The sequence below is a fragment of the Chaetomium tenue genome, assembly GCF_020726465.1.
Source record: "Chaetomium tenue strain MPI-SDFR-AT-0079 chromosome Unknown F5144scaffold_2, whole genome shotgun sequence".
NCBI lineage: Eukaryota > Fungi > Ascomycota > Sordariomycetes > Sordariales > Chaetomiaceae > Chaetomium > Chaetomium tenue.
The window spans coordinates 2,630,166-2,652,611 of NW_027117330.1; the positions used below are offsets into that span (position 1 = coordinate 2,630,166).

At 54.2% G+C, this 22,446-nt stretch overlaps 7 protein-coding genes across 7 annotated transcripts; 4 read left to right on the top strand and 3 right to left on the bottom strand.

The window, feature by feature from the left end:
• Positions 1 to 131: 131 nt before the first annotated feature.
• On the top strand, positions 132 to 2,441 carry F5144DRAFT_618654 (Spo11/DNA topoisomerase VI subunit A). The gene is made up of 8 exons (XM_066791927.1): positions 132 to 665; positions 730 to 796; positions 852 to 960; positions 1,026 to 1,115; positions 1,165 to 1,245; positions 1,306 to 1,377; positions 1,458 to 1,782; positions 1,838 to 2,441. Exons 1-8 carry the CDS (start codon positions 365 to 367, stop codon positions 2,128 to 2,130), a joined length of 1,338 nt encoding a protein of 445 aa, XP_066646549.1. The 5' UTR covers positions 132 to 364; the 3' UTR covers positions 2,131 to 2,441.
• A 226-nt stretch (positions 2,442 to 2,667) lies between these two features.
• Positions 2,668 to 6,068, top strand: F5144DRAFT_545109 (P-loop containing nucleoside triphosphate hydrolase protein; the record flags this gene model as incomplete). Its single annotated transcript, XM_066787343.1, has 10 exons — positions 2,668 to 2,981; positions 3,033 to 3,113; positions 3,303 to 3,327; positions 3,401 to 3,694; positions 3,771 to 3,942; positions 4,007 to 4,621; positions 4,699 to 5,120; positions 5,184 to 5,272; positions 5,524 to 5,837; positions 6,001 to 6,068. 10 exons carry the CDS (start codon positions 2,668 to 2,670, stop codon positions 6,066 to 6,068), a joined length of 2,394 nt encoding a protein of 797 aa, XP_066646550.1.
• A 2,552-nt stretch (positions 6,069 to 8,620) lies between these two features.
• Positions 8,621 to 9,729, top strand: F5144DRAFT_641576 (ankyrin-repeat-containing protein; the record flags this gene model as incomplete). Its single annotated transcript, XM_066792772.1, has 2 exons — positions 8,621 to 9,010; positions 9,254 to 9,729. The coding sequence occupies exons 1-2, from the start codon at positions 8,815 to 8,817 to the stop codon at positions 9,727 to 9,729; spliced, it is 672 nt and encodes a 223-aa protein (XP_066646551.1). The 5' UTR covers positions 8,621 to 8,814.
• Positions 9,681 to 10,749, bottom strand: F5144DRAFT_562238 (alpha-N-methyltransferase NTM1). The gene is made up of 3 exons (XM_066788305.1): positions 10,441 to 10,749; positions 10,030 to 10,368; positions 9,681 to 9,976 (listed from the first exon to the last, which is right to left on the bottom strand). Exons 1-3 carry the CDS (start codon positions 10,665 to 10,667, stop codon positions 9,841 to 9,843), a joined length of 702 nt encoding a protein of 233 aa, XP_066646552.1. The 5' UTR covers positions 10,668 to 10,749; the 3' UTR covers positions 9,681 to 9,840.
• On the bottom strand, positions 10,747 to 12,785 carry F5144DRAFT_119358 (uncharacterized protein). The gene is made up of 2 exons (XM_066782199.1): positions 11,477 to 12,785; positions 10,747 to 11,401 (listed from the first exon to the last, which is right to left on the bottom strand). The coding sequence occupies exons 1-2, from the start codon at positions 12,549 to 12,551 to the stop codon at positions 11,064 to 11,066; spliced, it is 1,413 nt and encodes a 470-aa protein (XP_066646553.1). The 5' UTR covers positions 12,552 to 12,785; the 3' UTR covers positions 10,747 to 11,063.
• F5144DRAFT_641584 (uncharacterized protein) lies at positions 12,786 to 14,877 on the bottom strand. Its single transcript, XM_066792773.1, has 3 exons — positions 14,534 to 14,877; positions 13,831 to 14,480; positions 12,786 to 13,772 (listed from the first exon to the last, which is right to left on the bottom strand). The coding sequence occupies exons 1-3, from the start codon at positions 14,567 to 14,569 to the stop codon at positions 13,187 to 13,189; spliced, it is 1,272 nt and encodes a 423-aa protein (XP_066646554.1). The 5' UTR covers positions 14,570 to 14,877; the 3' UTR covers positions 12,786 to 13,186.
• Positions 14,878 to 17,981: 3,104 nt separating this feature from the next.
• F5144DRAFT_641592 (glycosyl hydrolase family protein) lies at positions 17,982 to 22,297 on the top strand (the record flags this gene model as incomplete). The annotated part of the gene is made up of 2 exons (XM_066792774.1): positions 17,982 to 18,380; positions 18,443 to 22,297. The coding sequence occupies 2 exons, from the start codon at positions 17,982 to 17,984 to the stop codon at positions 22,295 to 22,297; spliced, it is 4,254 nt and encodes a 1,417-aa protein (XP_066646555.1).
• Positions 22,298 to 22,446: the final 149 nt, after the last annotated feature.

Here is a 22,446-nt window from a genome sequence, read left to right on the forward strand (position 1 = left end):
TTGAGCGGATCATCAGATCTCCCTGTCACATGCAACGCAGCCAATCCCTGCCGTCTAGTGCAGCCCCGCAACCCGCGCAATCCGAGAACGGGGCCGCGCGGCAGGGTGGATTCTCGATCCCATCTCGAGATCGGAAGGGAAGGAACGACTCTGATGGAGATGAAATCAATAAAATTTTGTGGGGGATTACATGCGCTCCTTAGGTCTGCCTCACTGTAAATCACCATGCCTTTTTTCTTCTCCCAACGGAAGATCATACCTACGCCTGGAATGACAGCCATGGTTGTTTGATCTGTTAGTCTTTCTTTTGTCGCTTTCCCAATACGGAAATATGTTTTTGATCTCAGGGGTTCAAAAATAAATCATGGACGCCACGCAGAGCTCTGATGTCCACCCCCGACGACAGCATCATTCGGTTCTACCAGACGTCAGCTCCGAGGCGGTACAAGTCCCCCCCGGGACCCGAACGCCCGCAATCTCCCAAATAGAGGCCCTACTAGAATCAATCGTGGATGCGATCTACACCGGCGACGAGCTCGTGATTCCTTATCGAAGCGTTCGGTCCCCCAATAATGGCGCAAACTCACAGTCGCAGCATGAGGAGAATCGCCCGCTTGATGTCGTGAGGTTTCCCGGGCGGACAATTCAGGAGGCGAAGAAGTTTGGTATGAGAGAGGAAAGGAGAAAGTCTCTGGCCACATCGAACTCACATTTCGCTTGCCATGGTAGAAGCTCTCTTTCGTATCATTGAGATGTCACACGAAGTGCTCCTCTCTGGCAATCTAATCACGAAAAGGTGAGACTTGCTGTCCGTTTTCTTTAAGAGTTGGCCAGGGCGTGACAGTGTGTAGGAACATTTACTATCAAAACCCTGACCTGTTTCGGTCGCAGGGCGCAGTGGACGATATGGTGGATAACATTGCCTTTACTTTGGGGGTCGGTCGAGAGGATTTAGGCATTGTAAAGCCCTTAAGCTTTCTTTGGGAGCGTTCCGTTCAATGCTGATACGTTGTCGAACCCCTCAGGTTGCCGCAGCAAAGGGACTGATCTCCGGACCAATTGACCTCATCCTTCGTGATGGCTCCATTCACAGCTGCGATGTTACTGGTGACACGGTATGTATTCAACCGGGAAGACGCGAATTTGCATAATTAACTGTTGCAGGGCACTCTGTTACCGTCGATCAGTTCGATACAAAAGATCAACTTTCGCGCGACGCGATGGGTCTTGGTCATTGAGAAAGAGGTATGATGTTTCCCCAATTGGATACGGCTTGCCTCCAAGCTTTTGTACTAATGGCACAAGGCAACATTCCGGACGTTAGCTGCTTCGCAGTATTCCACCACTTCTAAGGCAGGACATGGTATTCTTATAACGGTATGAGGAGGCACACCTTAAGCCTCATTAAATAAAGAGAGCAGGCCTCCGCTAACTTGCAAATCTGCATGACTACATAGGCAAAGGGATTTCCAGATCTGACGACGAGACGTTTTCTATCCGTCATAAGCACACTTCGGCCCCAGCTGGACTTGTTTGTCCTGGTGGACTTTGACCCCCATGGGGTAGCCATTATGCGGACATACCGATATGGGAGCCGGCGCTTGGAGCACGAGGAGAATGCCACAGTGCCGCGGCTTCGGTGGTTGGGTATCGCCAGCGACGACATTTTCAACGAGACTACGCACCGTCATGAAACGAGCGGGATTGATAACAGCCAGGCTAGTCAGGACACAGCTAGCCAGGAAACGGCCAGTCAAGCGTCCATGGCCAATTCCTTTGACAGTGAGCTAATAATCTTCTGCGCTCGTGAAGTTTGGTTGACTGAGTTGCTTTGTAGGTTCACAGAGCAAGAGGCCGACAAAAAGGGCGAAGATTAGCAGGGCGCAAGCACGAGGGCCGAGCGAATCTATCCTTCCCCTCACCCAGCACGACAGGAGGAAAGCTGTTGACGTGATGAAGGAGGTGTCTGGCGTTGGAGCCTTGAACAACGACGGAGCGCAGCAGATGCGTGAGCTGCAGCGGATGTTGATGCTCAATATCAAGGCGGAGATACAGGCGGTCGACAACTATGGGGACAGCTCGGAGTGGCTAGATGCGAAATTAAGCAAGCTTATAGACCTTGGACATTGACAACCTGGTTCTTTGCCCGGAGCGAGTCAGTGTCATAAAACCACTCGGTCCACTCTTTGAAGTTTAGTTACGTGGCTACTTACCTGGCCGTCGAATGCTGGCTGGTCGCCGGCGGCCTGCAACGAGGAGTTGCCCTAGTTGGTAGACATAAGACATTGTGGGTCTTTTTGATATGGTTTATTCGTATTGACTTGGAGAGTTGACTTCCTGGTCTCGGCGGCTGCTTTCATGTTTTGCAAGGCGGTTTGAGGTTTTATTGATACCCGAAACCTCGAATCGTAATGCTTGATGGTACAGATAAATCTTGGATGTTGGCGCAATGTGATATATAAGCCTCACTGACCATGATTGGATGGCCATACATGCATTCTGGTGCGGGGTCAGCCAGAGCTGCGAAGCCCGCCGCACGAGGCTGCCGGTTGGGCTGAGATCGTCCCTCGTCTCAGCTTACTCTCGCACCGGCCTCGAGAACGAATCTCTTTACGTCCCTCAGCATCATAGGCCCTAGGCCCAGCCGTCAACCTCTTGAAACAAGCCATGGCGCTGCCGAAGAAGAGGTTTCGGGACAGAATCCCAGTGCTGTTCCGTCGGATTTCCAAAGGAAAGAAGGATCAGTCTACGGCCTCTGAGATAGCATCCCGAGTTTCACTGCCCAGCACACTCACTGCCACAGATGAAGGGGATCAAGCATCTGCGTCGGATCCTGGAGAGGCCAACCCCCAGTCGATACTTGGAGATCCAAACCCAGGGCCATCGCTCACAGCACCTCTCTCAAATGAGAAGCTTGGGCTCTTTGAATTTCCCGTAGCAGGATCAAGCCAGTCGGCGTTGCGAAATGCTCGCCATGTTGAGTGAGGAGTATGAGAGCCGTGGCTGTAAAGACCGCTGCTAACATATAATAGTATCGTAGCGGTTCACGGCCTCGGTGGCAACTGGAAGACTACATGGACTGGCGATGACGGTGCAATCTGGTTGAGGGATAGGTTACCTGACCTCCTCGCCGAATCCAACATCGTAGCTCGGATCAGATCGTTTGGCTATGACTCAGCGACTGTCTTCAGCCGCTCTGTTGGAGACTTGCCAACGGCGGGAAGGAGCCTACTGATGAGACTCCGGGGTTTTCGCAAGACCCAGAAACAGAGAGACTCGCCCCTCATATTTATTTGCCATAGCCTCGGTGGACTAGTCGTGAAAGAGGTGAGACGTCGCTTCGTCCCAACTTCCACACATGATACATGTAACCGCTCAGGCATGCTGATGGCCTTACCAGGCCCTTGTCCATGCATGGAACCATTCGTCCCATAACCAAGACATTCTGGAGAAGGTCAGAGCTTGTCTCTTCCTCGGAGTTCCTCATCGTGGCTCCGGCCTTGCGGACTGGGCTAAAGTACCTGTCGAGGTTGCGAAGTGGCTATCACTGGGATTCGCAGGTAACAGCAACTTCGTCAACGTCTTGAAGGAGAGCTCCAAGGACTGGGTAAAGTTGTCTGATCGCTTTGTTGAGAGGGCCGACAGTCTCTTCATCCGCAGCTTCTACGAAACTGAGAAGTACAACAACGTGATTGTAAGTCATACCAACTCATGGACACTTCCTATTCCGCACAGAACATGTTTCCATGAAATGGCTCACACACGCAAAGGTTGTTGATGAATCCTCGGCGGCTATGCATATCAAAAACGAGGTTTTATTCCCACTGGAGGGGTCAAATCATCGGACCATTTGCAAGTTTCGCGCGAATGAACACCAGCGCTTCTCTCCCATTGGAGACGCTGTAGTCGAATTAGCTGGACTTGCGCTACCTTCGGCGGAAGGTCAGTTAGAATAGAACACTAATGCAGCGTTTTATGAGAACCGTCTCGCTGATCGTGGTCACAGAGCTTGAGAGTCAGGGCTTTGACTTTCGGTGTCTGGAACTCCTTCCCATTTTTACCAACACTTTCGTTGGGCGTGAGCGAGAGTTGAAGGCCATGGAAGACTCTCTCAACCCCGGGAAACCCGGCCAGAAGGGAATGGTTCTGTACGGAATGCCAGGTGCCGGGAAGTCACAACTTGCATTAAGATATGTCGAGAAGCACCGCAAGTTGTTTACCTCCATCTTCTGGATTACGGCATCAAGCACAGAGACTACGGCATCATCGTTTTCCGACGCAGCGAGGCTCATCTCCTCTTCCTGGCCCGCCGCTGATCTACCAAACACGTATTACGAGCAGGATGACCGGAAGATGGTTGTATCGAGGCTGAGATCTACGATGCACAAAAGCTGGTTGCTGGTCATTGACAGCGCCGACGACTTGCAGGGGCAAGATTTCACGCAATGTGTGCCACATTGCCACCATGGCTCCATAATCGTCACAAGCATCAGAAGAGAAGCCGCCGACGTCTTCGGTATGGAAAGTAATGAGGTTAGCAACCTGGATCCTGAGAGTGGAAAGCAGCTTTTCATTACTAGGCTCCGTAAGGGGAGTAGTGAGGTACCTACGTCGATGGAAGGTAGGTCTTCCTGACGTTGTTGTCAGTTGTATGTACAAACGGCCGCTAACTTGGGTCAGACGACAATATGTTTAAAGCTATCGTGAAGGAGCTGGATTACCTGCCGCTGCCTATTGAGCACGCGGCTGCTCTAATCCAGCTCAACAGATTCTCACTCGAGAGTTTCCTGTCCGGCTATCGACAACACTATCAGCGCCTCTCTGCTGAAAGGATTCCAAAAGGACTCCTCAAATACGAGAAAAGCCTTTCACTCTTCACCCTGATCGAGATGCTGTACTCGACCATCCAGGAGGAATCTCCCGAGGCTGCTGCTCTGTTGACTCTTCTTGCTTTTCTCGGCCCCTGGAGCTTCAACTTGGCGATCCTTCGACTTTCTGACAGAGAGGAACGCCCTCTAGATGTCACGCTGGCGAGCTTTGACAGCGCCCATCTCAAGGCGGTTCTAACGAACAACATCTCGCTCCTCCTCGCTATCAGCCATCTTCGTGATGCTTGCCTAGTGAGAACTTTTGGCAATGCAGTGTCTCCTGAATCTATTTCGGTTCACAGCATCATCTGTCAGTGGGTTTTCGAGGCTACGCCTGAGAAGGAGCCATGGATACTTGCAGCCGCCGCAACGCTCAGTGCTGGTGCGCTTCTCTCACAAGAAAGGTGAGAGCTACTTCTTGGATCTTCTGGAAGGCGCCCGTCATCCCTAACTGAGATTATCGTAGGATTTTGTTCCCACACTTGGCTGGCCAAGAGGGAGCTTGTCTTCAACTCCATCTGGCATCTTTGAATCGATGCGCGAGCCTAGTCCAAAGGCACATTAGTCCTGCCGACCTGGCTGTACCGGATGGTCGTTACGCCTCCTTTGAAATTGATCTGAAGAGTAGTTTTGCGTTTGCCAACTTGTTTGTCAGTCGCCTCAAGCCTGCCAAAACAGACTTCCAGCGAGCTGTTGAATATCTGCAGCTTCAACAGGGGCACTCTTGGCCGAGCGGTAAGGTCGCCTTGTACTTGCTCTATGGGTTGGCCACCACGTACCACAGGGAGCAGGACACCGAGAAGGCCACGGCAGCGTTACAGAACGTTCTGGACCTCGCGCTCAGTCTCTTCGAAGAAGATGACCCCAGAATCGCCGAGATACATGCCAGGGCCAAAGCAGTCGCCGAGCGGGCGAGCTTGAATCTCCGACATCACAAGGCTGCCCTTCTTGCAAGGACGGCCGGGGGTGGTCAAAAACTACAACGAGGGTTACAAGATCCAGATACACAACCCCCAAGAGCAGAGGGAAGCACTAGTGGAGGTCGGAAGGTAGAAATAAATGAAGAAGACTCCAGCGGGTACGTTGCTTTCATCCTTCACAATCTGTGCGTAGAGCTGGGAATTATTCACAGGTACCCAAATGGGTTGGACCCAAACGGCCTATTGGGCCGGTTCGAAGGAGCGGGACTGCCTTATATAGGTAATCTAACTCTAAATAAATAGAGGGATTCCTATAGTTATCATCTCAACATACTTTAAGCTTATGGTATATTTGGAAGAAGAGCTAATCCTTATCGAGTTTCCTCAGATCAGCGAGTCCCCGGCGTTTTCCTCGGTCTCCGATTTTTTCGATATTATCAGAACGTGGTAACAGAAACGTGGGATCTCCTTGATATATTAACTATCTCTAGCTAGCCGTTTCCTTTTGTTGAACACTTAACGTACTCCACCCCCAAGTCGCGCACACCCCCAAGTCGCGCACTTTTGACCGTGCTACGACCTCCCAACCCCAACTTGAAATAACTTAATAGCAAAAAATGACATCGCAATCCAAAGAGAGTAGAATCAATCTTGCTATTCAGGCAATACAACGAGATAAGACTTTCAGTCGGCGACGCGCTGCCCAAAACTACAATGTACCCGAAGCGACCTTGCGCGACAGGATGAACGGGAAGACGCCGAAGCCCGAATCACGACCTGCAGCTCACCGATTGACAGCAATTGAAGAGGAGGCGGTTGTTCGGTATATATTGGACCTAGATACGCGAGGATTTGCACCCCGACGTGCTGGTGTTGAAGATATGGCTAATTTGCTGCTCGCGCAACGCGACGGGGGACGGGTCGGCAAGCACTGGGCCGAGAAATTCGTCAAGCGACAACCAGAATTCAAGACGCGTTTCAATCGTGTATACGACTTTCAGAGAGCCCTCTGCGAAAACCCAGAACTTATTGGCGCGTGGTTTAAGCTTGTACACAACATGAGGGCGAAGTACGGCATCCACGACTGTGACTTCTACAACTTCGACGAGACCGGCTTCATGATGGGCGTCATCTGTGCAGCTATGGTAGTGACGCGCGCCGATCGACGTGGAAGAGGCAAGGCAGTTTAGCCTGGCAATCGGGAATGGGCGACGGCGATTGAGTGCATCAACGGCGAAGGGTGGTGCCTCCCACCGTTTCTCATTGTTCAAGGCACTTACCACCTCGCCAACTGGTATACCGAGGGCGAGCACCCACTCGACTGGGCTATCAAGCCAACTTCCAATGGGTGGACCGACAATGAGACCGGCCTAGAATGGATCAAACATTTCGATAAGCACACAAAGTCTCGTACGAAGGGGGTGTATCGGATGATTGTGCTTGATGGGCATGAGAGTCACCTGTCGGCCGAATTCGAAGCCTTTTGCAAGCAGAACAACATTGTCACCATCAGCCTGCCGGCTCACTCATCCCATATAACCCAGCCACTCGATGTTGGGTGTTACAGTGCCCTAAAAACGGCGTACGGTCGGCAAATCGAGCACTTCGTCAGAGCGCATATCAACCACATCACCAAGGTCGAGTTCTTCCTCGCCTTCAAAGCCGCCCACTTTGCCGCCATGACCGAGAGCAACAACAAAGGGGGGTTCAGAGGTGCAGGTCTAGTACCTTCTGACCCCGAGTCAGTGATATCCAAGCTGGATGTCAAGTTACGGATGCCAACACCAACTGGTCCCCCCTCCGCCGCTGCCGATCCTTGGTTCTCCCAGACGCCACGGAACCCAACAGAGACTGTCTCACAATGCGAGTACATCAAAGATCGGATTGCCCGTCACCAGGGAAGCTCGCCAACATCAATTCTCACTGCTGTCGACCAGCTTGCGAAAGGGACGCAGGCATTGGCGCACTCGGTGGCCCTAATGACGGCTGAGATAGGCACCTTACAGAAGGCAAATGAGGCACTGAGCAAGCGCCGAAGGGCCAAAAAGACACATGTGCGTCTTGGAGGATCACTTACTGTAGGAGATGCACATGATATATTAGCCCAGAGAGAGGTGCAGGAACAGGTAGAGCGTGAAACGCGGGAAAATGGTGGTCGGCGGGCTCGAACAGGGACGGCTCCACGGCGTTGTGGTAAGTGCGGAAAGCCCGGGCACAATGCGCGCACGTGTCAGGGAGACGGAGAAACATCTGATGTACATGATTTAAAATAGTTTCAGTGTATTGCGGTTGTTGTGGTGGTGTAATTGATGTTTCCTATCGGTTCACGGTCAAAAGTGCGCGACTTGGGGGTGTGCGCGACTTGGGGGTGGAGTACGTTAGCACTTTTTTATTTTACTTTTTCCCATTTAGATCTTCCACTATCAGAATCTCCCTGCAGTGTGACATGCCTCCCTATTGCTAGGGTCTCCTTACCTTCCAGCATTTCCATTGTGCTCCACTTCTCCTGTTCCCTAACAACTAGGTAATTAACCAGCGATAACCTAATGGGGGTGTTACTATCCAATGTAGTATTACTGGCTATCAATAATATAACTCCGGGCTTATATATTCTAAGCTAGGTTTGTTAGAAGGTTAGAAGGTTAATAATTGAAGGTATATATCCCACGGCACCAATGGTTCATTGGTTTGAAAGGGGTAGCAGGGCGTACCTAATAACTGCTGGACCTAGTTTGCAGACCGTGTATATACTTTATCACTCTCCAAAATTGTCCCCATTTTCAAAGAGATACTAGTTTCCTAGTTAACTTCAATCACTAGCAGTGTTGAGTCTCGGGTCCCGATGGTGTTGTGCTCAGGGGTACAGTGCGCCGAAACACTTTGTGTAATACGCACTGTTTGGGCCACAACCACCACCAAAAATTTCGACGGGAGCCGTTGAAGTCGGTTTCACTCAGGGCTAGTCACCACCTCAACCTCAAATTTCCTCATTTTTAGTCCTCGCTGTGGATTTCACTGACGGCAAAATGGCGCCCCAATTAAGCGAAGATGAAATCGACGACCTTTTGTATGCCGCGCGGACAGGCGACAATGATGAGCTGACGACTCTGCTCTCATCGTTGGCTGAGCGGGAGAAGGTGTCGCCCGCCGATATTCTCACAAGCGCAAAAGACGAGGGGAAGTCGACGTGCTTGCATATGGCGACCGGGAACGGCCATCTCGGTAAGTTTTCAGTGTTTCTCTCAAGCCCCCTCAGGCTCATTCCCATCAGACCCCTCACCACCAAGAAAAAAATCTCACACACCCCCACCATCCACCTTCTCAAAACTCAACCCACCCCCCCTGATTCCCAACCCAATGACCCCGATTCCCACCTCAACCTCCCACAACTCCCTCACCCTCTCCGCACCCCCAACAGAACCACCCAAAACTAACCCCCCCCCCCTTTTTTTTCCCTCCCCACAGAAACCGTACACCTCCTCCTCACCCACCTCACCCCCGCCAACACCCCCACCTCCACCGCCCAAAAACAAGCCTACCTCGACGCGCCCAACGCCTACGGCAACACCGGGCTCCACTGGGCGGCACTGGGCGGCCACCTGAGCGTAGTCCGCGCGCTGGTGGAGGCGGGGGCGTCGGTGGCGGCGGCCAACGACAAGAACTACATCCCGCTGGACGTGGCGGGGTTTGCGGAGAAGGGGGCGGTGGTGGATTATTTTTTGGAGAGGGCGGAGGAGTTGGAGAGGTCAGATAAGGGGGGTGGTGGTGTGGAGGGGGGGTTGGTTAAGGGGGTGGAGGGGGTGAGTGTGGAGGATGGGGAGGGGGATGGGGAGGAGGAGGTGGTGGTTATGAGGGCGGGGGAAGGGGTGGGGGAGGATGGGGTGGAGGGGAAGGGGAAGGGGAAGGGGGAGGGGGAGGATGTTAAGGAGGTGAAGGCGTGAGGATAATGAGATATGATGAATGACAAAAATGGCGAGGCGGGATTGGTTGTGGCGCCGCTGGTATATACCTATATTGGGTTGGTTGTTTGTGATACCGAAAGCCAGCCTATATCATGGTTGCCTAGGCCGTAGCGCGTACATCCTGACCGGCAGAAGCTTCACCCCTGTGACCAACCCCTTTTGCAACTCGGTCTTAATGAGCCGGAAGCCGGCCGCGGTAACACAGCGTCGGTAGGTGTCGTCGCCTCTGTGACGCCAGTTAGAGATTTGCAACAAGACCGACAAACTCAAAAGACGCACCTTGTAACGCTGCTGTCGACATCATCAAACATGTCTTCCCCTGCCGGACTGGTGTTCTCTTTTAAGACTATCACGCCTCCATCGGGGTTCAATGCCAATTTACACCTCTCTAAGAACTGGACTAGCTGCTTGTCAGTCAGGTAAGCAGCGCACCACTGTATCCAGATGAGATCGTATTGGACACCGCCGCTGGGCTCCCAGTCTTCGAGGCCCATGTTGAAAATATTCCTCACACCCTGCTTTCCCTGCAGTTGAGCCGTAAACTTGGCGATGGGCTCAATGATATCGACGTGCTGGGCGATACCATCGAGGAGCAAGCCCTCGGTTACTCGGCCAATGCTGGGAGAGGAAGAGAGAGTCAGGAGTCAGGTGGCTGATTGGGTGACCGGGCGGTAGTCTTTCCACACTCACCCAGCGCCCCCTTCGAGCGCGTTTATAGCGACCCGTTGGCCGGGCTTGGACCCGATGCCGATCTTGGCTAGGAAGTTCCGCGAGCCCCGAAGTTCGACTCTGCTGACGTGGGGATGTCCGCCGAGCATGCCATGGACGGTGGCATCAGTGTCTTCCCAGTATTTTCTCCCATCATCCCGATTGATGAGAGAGTCAACGTTTTCGTTTTTCGAATCGTTAGAAGTCATGGCTGTAATCGTTGTGCCGTTGGAAAGCTGTTGTTGTTTTCAAGGTCCAGTGTTTCGAGATTGTGAGATTGTGGTTACATTGAGGTCACTTAATTTTCTACTCTGGAGTGGGGTTAGGGTTTTGTTTCATCCAATCTCTCGGCTGACTGCCCGGTTACTCTTTCTATTCCTGAGTTGTCGTACGATGTTGCCCATCAACCTCTAATCTAACTTGACCCAACGGTCGTGGACCGATTAGCGGGGAAAGTGCGACCTCAACTCCCTGTGATCCAAACTCTAAATCAACAAACACCCTTTTTATTTCGTGAGCCGGACGACCAAACAGGGGTTTTGATCTTCAAGGCCAGCCAGATTGAACAAAAAGCCAACCCGTTTGCCTCGGTGGGTGACGGGAGGCTAGAGCCGATTAAAGCGGCAACGGCGACATGCCAGGATCTGGCACTGCCGACACTCATAAATGTAGTTGGGCAGGGTGTGGTAACACTCCTCACACTGGTGGCTGCCGCCACGCGACCTCCAGGACGTATGCTCGCACTCGTGATTCTCCATCAAATTGACCATCTCCCGTTGCACCATGTTCTGCCGCAGAATTTGGGGCATCTCTCGAGCCCTGGGATTCCGGTCAATAACAACGTTGGCGCGGTTGAACAGGTTCCCCTCATCCCACTGCGCACACGCGCACCTCTTCCAGACCTCGCCGCAGACATAGCAGAACTGGGCACCGCAGCGGCAGGCTAGAAGTGGTGAGGAAGGGTCCGTTGTCAGCACGATTCATCAGCAGCAGTATACAGCCCGGTTGTTTAACCTACTAATATGATTACAGCCGGTCTCCAGCTCTACAAAACGGGAACACGAGTAGCAGCGCTGCCAGTTCTCGGCGGCCGCCAGCTTAAGCATGTCCTGCGTGGCGGGGTCCTTGGGACAGTCGGTACCGGAATGGGCCGCGCCTTTGCAGACGGAGCATGTGTGGGCGCGGCACCCTAATTGGGGGCAATGGGCGATACCACCCTGGATGAATTGCGGCGGTATGAATGCCGAGCAGGACTTCCGCTGGCAGTAAGTCCGGTTGGGGGTTTCGAACTCGACCTTTTTGGCCTGGTACTGCCCGACGATGGTGTGCGTGAGATGGGCCTTGCACGTGTCGATGGGGAGGACCTTGCCGCAACACTTGGGGGGAAAGAGGGTTTCGTCGGTGAAGGAGGACGTGAATAGCGACCTGAGGCAGTCTTGGCAGTATTCGTGACCGCAGGACGGACTTTTGGCGAGACGGGTGACCGGGTGGTTTTCGGTACAGGCGACACAGGCTCTGCTCACTACAGGTACCGCTGGCTTTCGTACTACCGTCGTAGTGCCGAGAACAATCTGGCGCCTGCTTTGGGCCCAGGAGGAGGACTCGGGGTGGCCGGCGTGCGTTTGCTCCGGGTACAAACGGGCAGCGGCGGGGCCCGGGGAAGGCGACAGGTTGAGCGCCCTCAGCTTCCCGAGAACGTCCTCGTCAGTGGTCGTCGACATGAACGACTTCAGGGAAATGTTTTGGGCTCTAGTAGCGGCCGGGCGTGGCTGGCCGCTCAAGCGGAAGGCCAGCTCTCTGTCTTGGATCAATTGGTCCTCCTGCGACAAAGCGGCGCTGATCAAGTCGGCATCGGTGTCCACGGCGCTGGCGATGCTCTTGCACATGGCCTCGTCGGCCAAGATCTGGGCCGTGGCAGTCAAATCGGCGCTATAGGCGTTGATGGCAGCGATCAGGTCGGTGCGGGTGTCCTGCTGCCCGACGCGGCCCTTACCCTTGGGCGCATGAGTGCGTGCAATTTCTTGGAGGTCCTCGAGCTGGGTTTGGATGATCAGATTCAGAGTCTGCGCGTCGAGACCGTTGAGGTAATCCATTTTTGCGCTGTTGGGCTTCGGAATGAGGTGGTTTTCATCTGTGATGTGAGTGCGGGGGGTTGCAAAGTTGCCGCGAACACTTCCAAGGTCATTAAATAAGGACTACGAAGCTCAGTAAAAAGCAAAGATACCGCGACAGTCACCACGAGGGAACAAAACTCGGGTGTTTGCTCCAGGTGGGGTGTGGCCACTAACAAGGCGGTAGGCCTCACTGCGGGCAACCTGCCCGCATCCGCACATTCTTGTTTTCGATTTGCCTTACATGTACCTACCTACCATATAAAATCAGGCCCGGTTGTTGATAATTTCATTGTCTGGAAAGAGATCTCATTCTGCTGACTGACGGACACAGTGGGTTCTATCTATTTTCACATAACAACTTTGATGTTTTCCAGAATAATAGGCTCCTACTCTACATGTACGAAGTACATGTACGGACCCGTACTGTACAGCTCGATCCTCCCACGGTATGTGGGACTCGATTCACCAATTATACATCGGTAATTACCTACTTGTCCATCCAATCTATGATAAAGAAAGAGGAAATCTATCCAAGCGTCTAATCAATCATACAGATCTATTACCCTACGTCATACAAGACATACAGCACCACAACCCCAGTGACAACATGAACATCACCCCCTCCGGGCCCTCCCACCAAACCACCCCCCCAAAAGCACACCCACAAACCTCCCCAACACCCCCCAAAACTCCCACCACCCCCCCAGCCCCCAAACCCCCAACACCCGACTCGCCATCCACATCCGCCTCCCATACCTCACCACCTCCCCCTCCCACTCCCCCAACTTCCATTCCCCCCTCCAAACCCTCCCCAACCCCAAACAATGCCCCGCCGCCTGCTCCGTCGCCACCGCAAAATGCGGCCGAAACGTCGCCAACGCGTCCCCCACCAACAGCACCCTGCCCCCGCCATACACCGCCCCCTCACAAACCGCATCATTCACGCGCGTGACAAACACCGCGTCGTCCCGCGTGGCGGCGACCAGCGTGGCTAAATGGGGTGGCATTTGCGGGAGGGTGCGTGCGAGTTGGGCGCGCCAGAGGGAAGGGGAGACCAGGCCGGTGGGGATGGTGTTGCTGTGGACGTGGCCGGTGAGGTCGGTTAGGAGGGGGGTGGGGTGGGGGGCGTGGGAGTACCACACCCAGTTGAGGAGGCGGGTGGTGCGGGTGAAGGTGCCGGCGTCGGGGGGGATGGGGTAGCTGGGGAGAGGTTGGTTTTTGGTTGAGAGGGGGGGGGGGTTGGAGAGCGGGGGCTTACGAGACGAGGTAGGTCTTTCTGAGGAAGCTGAGGGTTGGGCGGCCGTCAAAGTACGCGACTGTTTCTGGGGGCAGGTCGCGCTCGAGCACGGTGCCGCGCCACGCGACATAGCCTGAGTATTCTTTGATGGTGGACGCCTGGACGAGGGTTCGGACCGTGGAGTGCAGGCCGTCGGCGCCGATGACGAGGTCGGCGGTGAGGCTGTCCTCGGTGCCGTCCTGGTCGATAAAGGTGACCGTGACAGAGTCGTGGTTGTCTTGCAGGTTGGTGAGCTTCTGCCCGGAGCGGTACTCGGCTTTCCCGTCGCCTTTTCTTGGGGGAGGCGGATTGGGGACGGCGTCGGAGGCTAGACCGTCATAGTTGGCGCGCAGGATGCGGTACAGCAACCCCCAGCTGGTGAGACGCCGGGCGATGTTGAGGTGGAAACCCCAGGTCTTGCGGTAGGCGAGCTGGGTGGTTGTTGACGCTATGCAACTCTGCACGCCCGTGTCGTCGTACTTGCGGAGGATCTCATCGGTGTTGGGCCCAAAGGCAATGCCCGCTTGGTGGCTGCTCCGAACCGCGTTGGGATCCTGTTCGAGGATGACTACATGGCTGCCATGCCGCTTCAAGTACAGCCCGTGAAGAAGACCCGCTAAGGAGCCTCCGACCTGCAACTTGGTCAGATTCGTTCATGTGCGGGCCTCAACTTTATTTGACTCACAATGACAACCGACTTTGGGAAATTCTGAGCTTCCATATTGCATGTGTCTGTTTAACTTTTTTCTTTTCCCTAGGCCAACGCGGTGCTGCAAATGAAGATTCGGTCAGTTTGCTTACAGTTCAATACTTGTTTGTTTGTTAGCGCAGCTCCTGTGACAGGGGTCCTGGTCCAAAAGTTGAAAACCCCCAGCTCAACAGCCGAACAACGGTTAAAAAAGAAAGAGAATGCGATATTCAGAAACACCTGAAGAGAATCTTTCACTCTAATTCTTTTTTTCCTAAAAAAATTGGTGGTTTTACCGTTGAGTTGGGGGTTTTAGCAAGGGCCCCGGTCTTGAAGTCATGCGCTAGCGAACAAACAGGGAGAGGACTGTACTGACCGACTGCCAATGGCCCACACCAGCATGGACGAACGGGCTGATGTGTGTTGGTGGGACATTTGACAGGGGTATGTTCAGGGGCCTGTTAATGAGAAATTGCTTCTTGAGGCGGTCTGGGGTAATTAAGGGTAATTAGCAAGTAAATCATTAGACTCTCTCACAGCCAACAGCCAGGCAACAGCGAGTGCACTGGATATTTTCGGTGAACAGTTATATTTCACAGGTAGGTAGCCAGCCCGATATACGGCTTGGAATCTTGGTTTCTTTCTCGACTTCGATGCTCCAAAATCCATGCCTGCGTGCAGTGTTGCACTGCCCATGACGTTTGGATATACCTGCGGTGACAGCCAAAAGGTCTAACACGATGGTTTCCTATCTACAACTTCGTCACACATTAGGTCTGGGAGGCAACACTAATACCCAACACCATTGCCGCAGAACTACGCGCTCAACAACTCGCCCTATAAACTAGCCGGGCACGCTGACGCTCCGGCCGCGTTGGTCTTTATTTCCTCTCGGGGTGGGCAAGGTTCGACTGTGTCTGACTATTGTTGGAAACGACATTCAGACGAAAAGATGGAGAGGAGAAAAGTTGATTGATTGTCCTCCGAGCTCAGTGTTCTTCAGAGCAGGTGGCTTTATCCTAAATCTCTCCTTTGTCATGAATCCGTTTCCGGTACCATGACCTTAATCCATTTCCGGTACTTGTCCGTTTCCGGGTGTCATGACCGTTTCCGGTGCCATGGCCTTCCAACACAAGTGTCACAAATTCCAACACTGGTATGCGCCAGGAAGTTCTATTATACGCCGAATCCAACAACTATTTAAGCTCTGGCAGGATGTTGCTACGAAAGTTTGGCCCGATCGACGGGGGAAACCGAGGATGACAATCCTATCTCACTATTCGTACGCCCGCTCAGTTGGATAGCATGTGATACGGACCATGCGGTCACAACCCCACGCGTAACGTACATGCGCTCCGCGACGAGGCGCATATGCAATGCAACTCAACCCGAGGCGAATCAGCCCACAGAGCGCTTTGGTTGCACGGTGTACTTGCCATCATAATAAAAAAAGAAGAGAAGAGAGAAAAGAGAAAAGCATTATTTCCAAAAAAGAAAGAAGGAAGGAAGGAAAGGCCACTCCCCTCTCGACTTGTTATTGATATCAAGACTATTATCGGTGTGTATGCTTCTTCTACCTATCCCTATTCTTTGTTGCTGTATTTGGAGTAGTATCTCACTTCTTCTTTGGTTTAGGAAACCGATGAGCCCGGCCAGGCAACTGCACCAGGCCCTTCATCGTCGGGAAGCCAACGGGATCTGAGGAGAAAGGGCAAGGAAGGGGCAGGCAGCACAAAGGCACGAGCAAGGAGAGTGTTAGTCGCCTCGCCTACGGGAGTGGCTCGATATTTCTCCACCCTGCGGCTGGGAGCTTGTTCTACGTGAGGTTACATGTAGGGCGTGGTGTCTGTGCCCCCGAGAGTGCCATGCTTGCGCGCTGGGTCTGTATAATTTTCAGGGCCCTCCATGATAAGTGTAGGGGTATGATCAGGGACAGGCTCGCTTCGCTTTCCCGCGATGATCGATGGGATGGGCGCCGGCGAGTGAATGGTGAGCGAATCCCTGGCTGGTTGACGTCAAGCATCCGTGGCATCGATTTATGCCAATTTTCCAACTTCCTTGCAGCCGCAGGTGGAGTGAAGAGCAACTACCTAGGCTCTTGACCTGCCAAGCCGGGCTCGCCGGTTTGCACCAACGGTAGAGCAGGCACGATACCGCATGAGTCTTCCTAGGAAGGGACACTTGCTGAAAGTTTAGAGCAAGGTAGCATCATGCGACCGGTCGTAGTACTTTTTGATTGTTAGTGGCCAATGTGGGCTGCAACACTATGCGTCAATTTTCTCAGCAATATATTTCTGTAGGAGTTGACGTGTCCGTCGAGTTTCAAAGCTCCATGGAGATGTATAAAAATTCAGCTACAGGGAATGGGTGGCGGGCGCAATTCTCGTGCGGAGTGCATTAGCGTGTTGTCATCACCCCAGGTTCGGGTCTGGGGTAGGGACAAGGGTAGGGGGATGTGCTTCAGGAGTATGTACAATGTATCAAACATCGACCCGGGGAAGGATTGTTGTTCTATTGGGCTTGGTTGACCAAGCTGGCACATGCAGTCACGTTCGAGAAGGGCAGAAAAACCTTCTAGCGCCCTGCAAGTATCACAAGTGCCGGAGATCAGTGAACCGGATACAGAAGGTCGAACATTCCAGTACCGGATACTCCAACGTTGAACTCCACTAGAGTAGCATCGTTCCTGGTTCTCGAAGCCTTCCTTGCAGTAGCACGTGCTGTTAGAGCACAGCTGGTCCACTAGGTATGTCGGTCAGGCCGACGCTTTCTTTTTACACTTGAAGCTGCGGTTGTGAGCCTGGTACATGCAACCCTCGAGGCGGGGAAGTCGGGGGAGTCTGGGGTTCGTTTACCTCACCCCCTTTATTCGCCAATCAGTGTGTAGGTAGGTGGTTGAAGGGCAGCCCGGCTGCCGCTCGAGCCTCGAGGTGCTGCATACAACCGTACAACGTGGGACCTCCCTACCAGGTACCCAGGTAGCCAAGCGACCAAACCATGCTAGGAGCTCCGTGTAAGTGGGTTCACGTCGAAAATACCGCAGCACGCTCACGACATACAGGGAGCCTCTAAACAAGATTCGAAATACTCTATTACTGATCATCACAGAATCGCGATGCCGGCTTGTCGGACCCCTTGCCAGATGGAGCCTGCGGTCCGGTACCATTCAGGTAGGGGACCGTCTTGGAGGCCAGGTACCTAGGCAGGTACACGCTGTCTGCGTCTCGCCATGCACAACCAACTGGTCGATTTGCGGGAATCCAGAGTAGGTCGAGGGTATTGTAGGACAGAAGAAAGTTGCCTCAGTGAGAATTCGAGTCTTGGGATTGAGAATGTATAAAAGTCCATGCTTCGCCGTGAATTCGAAATCACCCAGCACTCGCCATCAGCATCTCTTCATCGGTCGTCTTTCTATCCAATTTCTGGATGCACCAGTCTTGTTATGATGGCCATGTCTTTTGCCTCTGCCCTACTGCTCGGGCTCTCCCTTTTGCCGGCAGCAGGTGCGCAAATCTACAATGAGCTCTACAGACCTCATTATCACTTCACACCGGCCAAGAACTGGATGAATGACCCGAATGGTCTTCTGTACCACAATGGCGTCTATCACCTTTACTACCAGTATAACCCTGGAGGAGACACCTGGGGAGCCATGTCATGGGGCCATGCTACCAGCGATGATCTGACCCACTGGAAGCACCAGCCCATTGCCCTGCTTGCGCGTGGCTACCCGGGTGGCATCTCTGAGATGTTCTTCTCTGGTTCTGCTGTCGCCGACACCGAGAACACAAGTGGCTTTGGCACAAACGGAACTGTTCCATTTGTGGCAATGTACACCTCCTATGTGAGTCCTCCAAATGAACTCCTGGCAATGTTGGCTCCCTCTAATGCTTTCCACTTCCTTAGTATCCCGGGTCACTCAATCTGCCTAGCGGCAAGTCAGTCAACGGTGGGCAGCAAGCTCAATCGATTGCGTACAGCCTGGACGAAGGCATAACCTGGACAACCTACGATGCCGTCAACCCTGTCATCCTCAACCCTCCAGCACCCTACGCGGATCAGTGGCGAGAGTTTCGAGACCCATTCGTGTTCTGGCACGAGCCAACCCAGAAATGGGTCTCAGTCATCTCACTAGCCCAACTACACAAGCTGCTCATCTACACCTCGCCCAACCTGAAGGAGTGGACCTACACCAGCGAGTTCGGCCCCATGAATGCAGTCGGGGGTGTCTGGGAGTGTCCTAGCATCTTCCCGCTTGCCCTCGACGGAAACGACGCCGAGACCAAGTGGGTTGCACAGATCGGGCTCAACCCTGGTGGACCACCTGGAGTTGTTGGCTCAGGAACGCAGTACATCGTCGGGAGTTTCAACGGAACGGCATTCATTGCGGACTCCAACAGTCCGCCTCCGTCTCCGTCTCCAATCTCCACATCCGTGTCGACATCCACCAGCCCAGAAGGAGCAACTGGGACTGTCATATTCCAAGACTTCGAAGGCACTGCCGACTTTGCGTCTCGCGGCTGGGTTGCCACAGGGGGGTTAGTCGGGGCTGCACCGGTTCAGGGGACACTCCCCGGACAGCAAACCGTCTCTGGACATGCTGGTACTCGCCTCGTGAACACTTTCCTGAACGGAGACTCAACCACCGGCACGCTCACCTCGCCGCCCTTCACAATCACTCGGCCGCTGATCAACTTCCTCATTGGCGGCGGCAACGCACCAGGCACAGAATGCATCAACCTCAAAATCGGCAGCCAGGTTGTTCGCACTGCCACGGGCCGCAACGAGGAGAGACTCCTGCCGCAAATTTGGGATGCCACTGAGTACATGGGTCAAACCGCCGTACTTGAGATTGTGGATCAGCAGACGGGCGGTTGGGGTCACGTCCTCATTGACGAGATTACCTTCTCTGGCAATGCTACCACTCCCGCGCCCAAGAGTGATGGCGCTTTTGACTTCAATGGGAACGGTACATTTGCGAGTCTCGGATGGACCGCTACTGGAGGGCTGGTCGGGAAGAGCCCAGCCCCGGCAACGTTGGCAGGACAGCAGCCTGTGTCCGGACAGCGGGGGAACTTCGTCAACACCTTCTACGATGGCGATGCGACAACTGGAACTCTGGTCTCGCCCGCCTTTACCATTGCGAAGAAGCGGATCAACTTCCTCATCGGTGGAGGGAACGCCCCCGGCGTGCAATGCATCAACCTCAAGGTCAACGGCGAGGTCGTCCGCACTGCCACGGGCAGCGATAGTGAACAGCTGCTTCCGAAGAGCTGGGATGTTACAGCTCTGATCGGCCAGAGCGCTGTCATCGAGATCGCCGATCTCAGTACGACTGGCTGGGGACATATCCTGGTGGATGAGATCTCCTTCTCGGATGTATCAGATGAGCCGCGGGGGACCAACTGGATGGACTGGGGCCCTGACTACTATGCTGCGGCACCCTTCAACGGACTTCCCTCGGCAGACCGCACCAACATTGCCTGGATGAACAACTGGCAATACGCAAACAATATTCCTACCTCTCCATGGCGCAGCATGATGTCAATTCCTCGGAAACTGTCACTGAAGACCATCAACGGATGGCCAACGCTCATCCAACAACCTGTTGCCAATTGGGCCGATCTGCAGACGGGGACGTATTCCAATGTTTTTAACACCGTGGAGGAAGGAAACCAACCCATTTCGCTTTCCGGGAAGTCTCTCGACATCATCATGACATTCTCTGACCGGAACTCGGCGTCCTCGTCTCAGTTCGGCCTCCTCCTCAGATCAACCTCAGACCTGGCCCAGCAGACACGGATTGGGTATGACTTCGGCACGAAGAGGGTGTTTGTTGATCGAACCAAGTCTGGAAGCGTCGGCTTTGACGGCACATTCGCCAACACTTATTATGCACCGCTTGCGCCTAGCACTGACGGCAAGGTTACTATGCGCATTCTTCTTGATTCTTCTTCGGTTGAACTCTTCGGCGGCGAAGGCGAGGTCACCTTGTCGGCACAGATCTTCCCCCAGGACGCAGGTATTGATGTCCGGCTTTTCTCAAGCGGGGGAAGCACAAAGGAGGTTGCGATTGATGCGAAGATGCTGGGATCGGCTTTCGATACGCCGCCCACCACCGGCACGAACAGCACGAGCATCAGCCGCGTTAGTTCGAGCCAGTCGACAAGTACTACGCTCAGTACGGCAGTAAGAACGACGGAGAACACGACCGCCACAAGCACAACCACCACCGCCGTCCTCCCTTCCGCCACTGTTCCCGTCGACTTCCGCCCTGTTTTCCACTTCGTGCCAGAGCAGAATTGGATGAATGAACCCAACGGTCTTCTCAAAATCGGGTCGACATGGCATCTGTTCTTCCAGCATAACCCTACGGGGAACTTCTGGGGCAACTTGAGTTGGGGCCACGCCACCAGCACTGATCTGGTATCCTGGACTCACAAGCCCGTTGCCATCTCCAGTGCAGATGGCATACAAGCATTCACCGGGACCGCCTATTTCGACTCGCAGAACCTTTCCGGACTAGGATCGGCCTCCAACCCGCCATACCTCGCCTTCTATACCGGTTACTTCCCTTCGACTGGGGTGCAGGACCAGCGGCTGGCGTACAGCCTTGACCAGGGCGCCACATGGACCAAGTACCAGGGCAATCCCATCATCTCGCAAACCCAGGAAGCGCCTCATGATACCACCGGGGGTCTGGAAATTCGGGATCCGAAAGTCTTCTACCACACGCCCTCGAGCCGATGGGTCATGATCCTCGCACACGGCGGCCAGGATAAAGTCACCTTCTGGACATCGAGCAACGCGCTAGCTTGGACCTGGAGAAGTGACTTCATCGCCAGCAACATTCCCAATCTACCCGGCGGAATCCACGGGTGGGAGGTACCCGACTTTTTCGAGCTCCCTATCCAGGGAACAACCCAAAAGAAATGGGTCATGATCATCACCCCTGCCACGGGGTCCCCCGCCGGCGGCAACGGCGTCTTCGCCCTCACCGGCTCCTTCGACGGCACGACCTTCACCGCGGACCCCGTCGACCCCAGCTCCTTCTGGCTCGACTACGGCCGCGACTTCGACGGCGCCCTCGCCTGGGAAAACGTCCCCACCTCCGACGGCCGCCGCATCCTCGCCTCCGTGATGAACAGCTACGGTGACCACCCGCCCACCACCACTTGGAAGGGGATGCTCTCCTTCCCGCGCACCCTCGAACTCGCCACCACCAACAACAACAATAACAACAAACTCCAATTCCTCCAAAACCCCATCCGCGAACTCTCCACCACCTACCACAACCACCTCCTCTTCAACCTCACCGCCACCACCCTCACCCCCTCCCAATCCCCACCCCTCCTTTCCACCCTCCACGCCCTTACCCTCGACATCACCCTCTCCTTCACCCCCGCCCCCAACACCATCCTCTCCCTCTCCGTCCGCAAGTCCTCCACCCAACAAACCGTCATCCGCTACGTGCAAAACACGCAACAACTCTCCGTGGACCGCACCGCCAGCGGCGATGTATCCTACGACGCGGCCGCGGGCGGGGTGCACACGGCGACGGTGCGGCCGGGGGGGGAGGATGGGGTGGTAAGGTTGAGGGTGTTGGTGGATGTGTGCTCGGTGGAGGTGTTTGGGGGGAAGGGGGAGGTGGTGATTTCGGATTTGGTGTTTCCGGAGGCGGGGGCGGATGGGGTGGGGTTGGCGGTGGAGGGGGGGAGTGTGGTGTTGGAGGGGGTGGAGGTTTGGGAGGTGCGGGTTTGAGTTCAATGGGGAGGGGGAGGGGGAGGGGGGGGGGGGGGGGTGTATCTGTGGAAGCACGGTCTCTATGTGGAACTACCTTACTTTCTTTCCTTCATCTTCTTGGTTTGGAAGCACTTCGTGGTCGATTGCGTGGATCTCGGAATAGTTTG

Excerpts from the sequence above, each read along its gene's own strand:
- F5144DRAFT_618654 (XM_066791927.1), top strand. The coding sequence starts at position 365 with ATGGACGCCACGCAGAGCTCTGATGTCCACCCCCGACGACAGCATCAT. Across the intron at positions 797-851 it reads GGCAATCTAATCACGAAAAG|GAACATTTACTATCAAAACC; the intron begins GTGAGACTTGCT and ends GACAGTGTGTAG. Across the intron at positions 1,116-1,164 it reads GCGATGTTACTGGTGACACG|GGCACTCTGTTACCGTCGAT; the intron begins GTATGTATTCAA and ends TAACTGTTGCAG.
- F5144DRAFT_562238 (XM_066788305.1), bottom strand. The coding sequence starts at position 10,667 with ATGACTTCTAACGATTCGAAAAACGAAAACGTTGACTCTCTCATCAAT. Across the intron at positions 10,369-10,440 it reads GCGCTCGAAGGGGGCGCTGG|CATTGGCCGAGTAACCGAGG; the intron begins GTGAGTGTGGAA and ends TTCCTCTCCCAG. Across the intron at positions 9,977-10,029 it reads GTCGACAGCAGCGTTACAAG|AGGCGACGACACCTACCGAC; the intron begins GTGCGTCTTTTG and ends CTGGCGTCACAG.
- F5144DRAFT_119358 (XM_066782199.1), bottom strand. The coding sequence starts at position 12,551 with ATGGATTACCTCAACGGTCTCGACGCGCAGACTCTGAATCTGATCATC. Across the intron at positions 11,402-11,476 it reads GACCGGCTGTAATCATATTA|CCTGCCGCTGCGGTGCCCAG; the intron begins GTAGGTTAAACA and ends CACCACTTCTAG.
- F5144DRAFT_641584 (XM_066792773.1), bottom strand. The coding sequence starts at position 14,569 with ATGGAAGCTCAGAATTTCCCAAAGTCGGTTGTCATT. Across the intron at positions 14,481-14,533 it reads TCCCAAAGTCGGTTGTCATT|GTCGGAGGCTCCTTAGCGGG; the intron begins GTGAGTCAAATA and ends ACCAAGTTGCAG. Across the intron at positions 13,773-13,830 it reads AGAAAGACCTACCTCGTCTC|CTACCCCATCCCCCCCGACG; the intron begins GTAAGCCCCCGC and ends ACCTCTCCCCAG.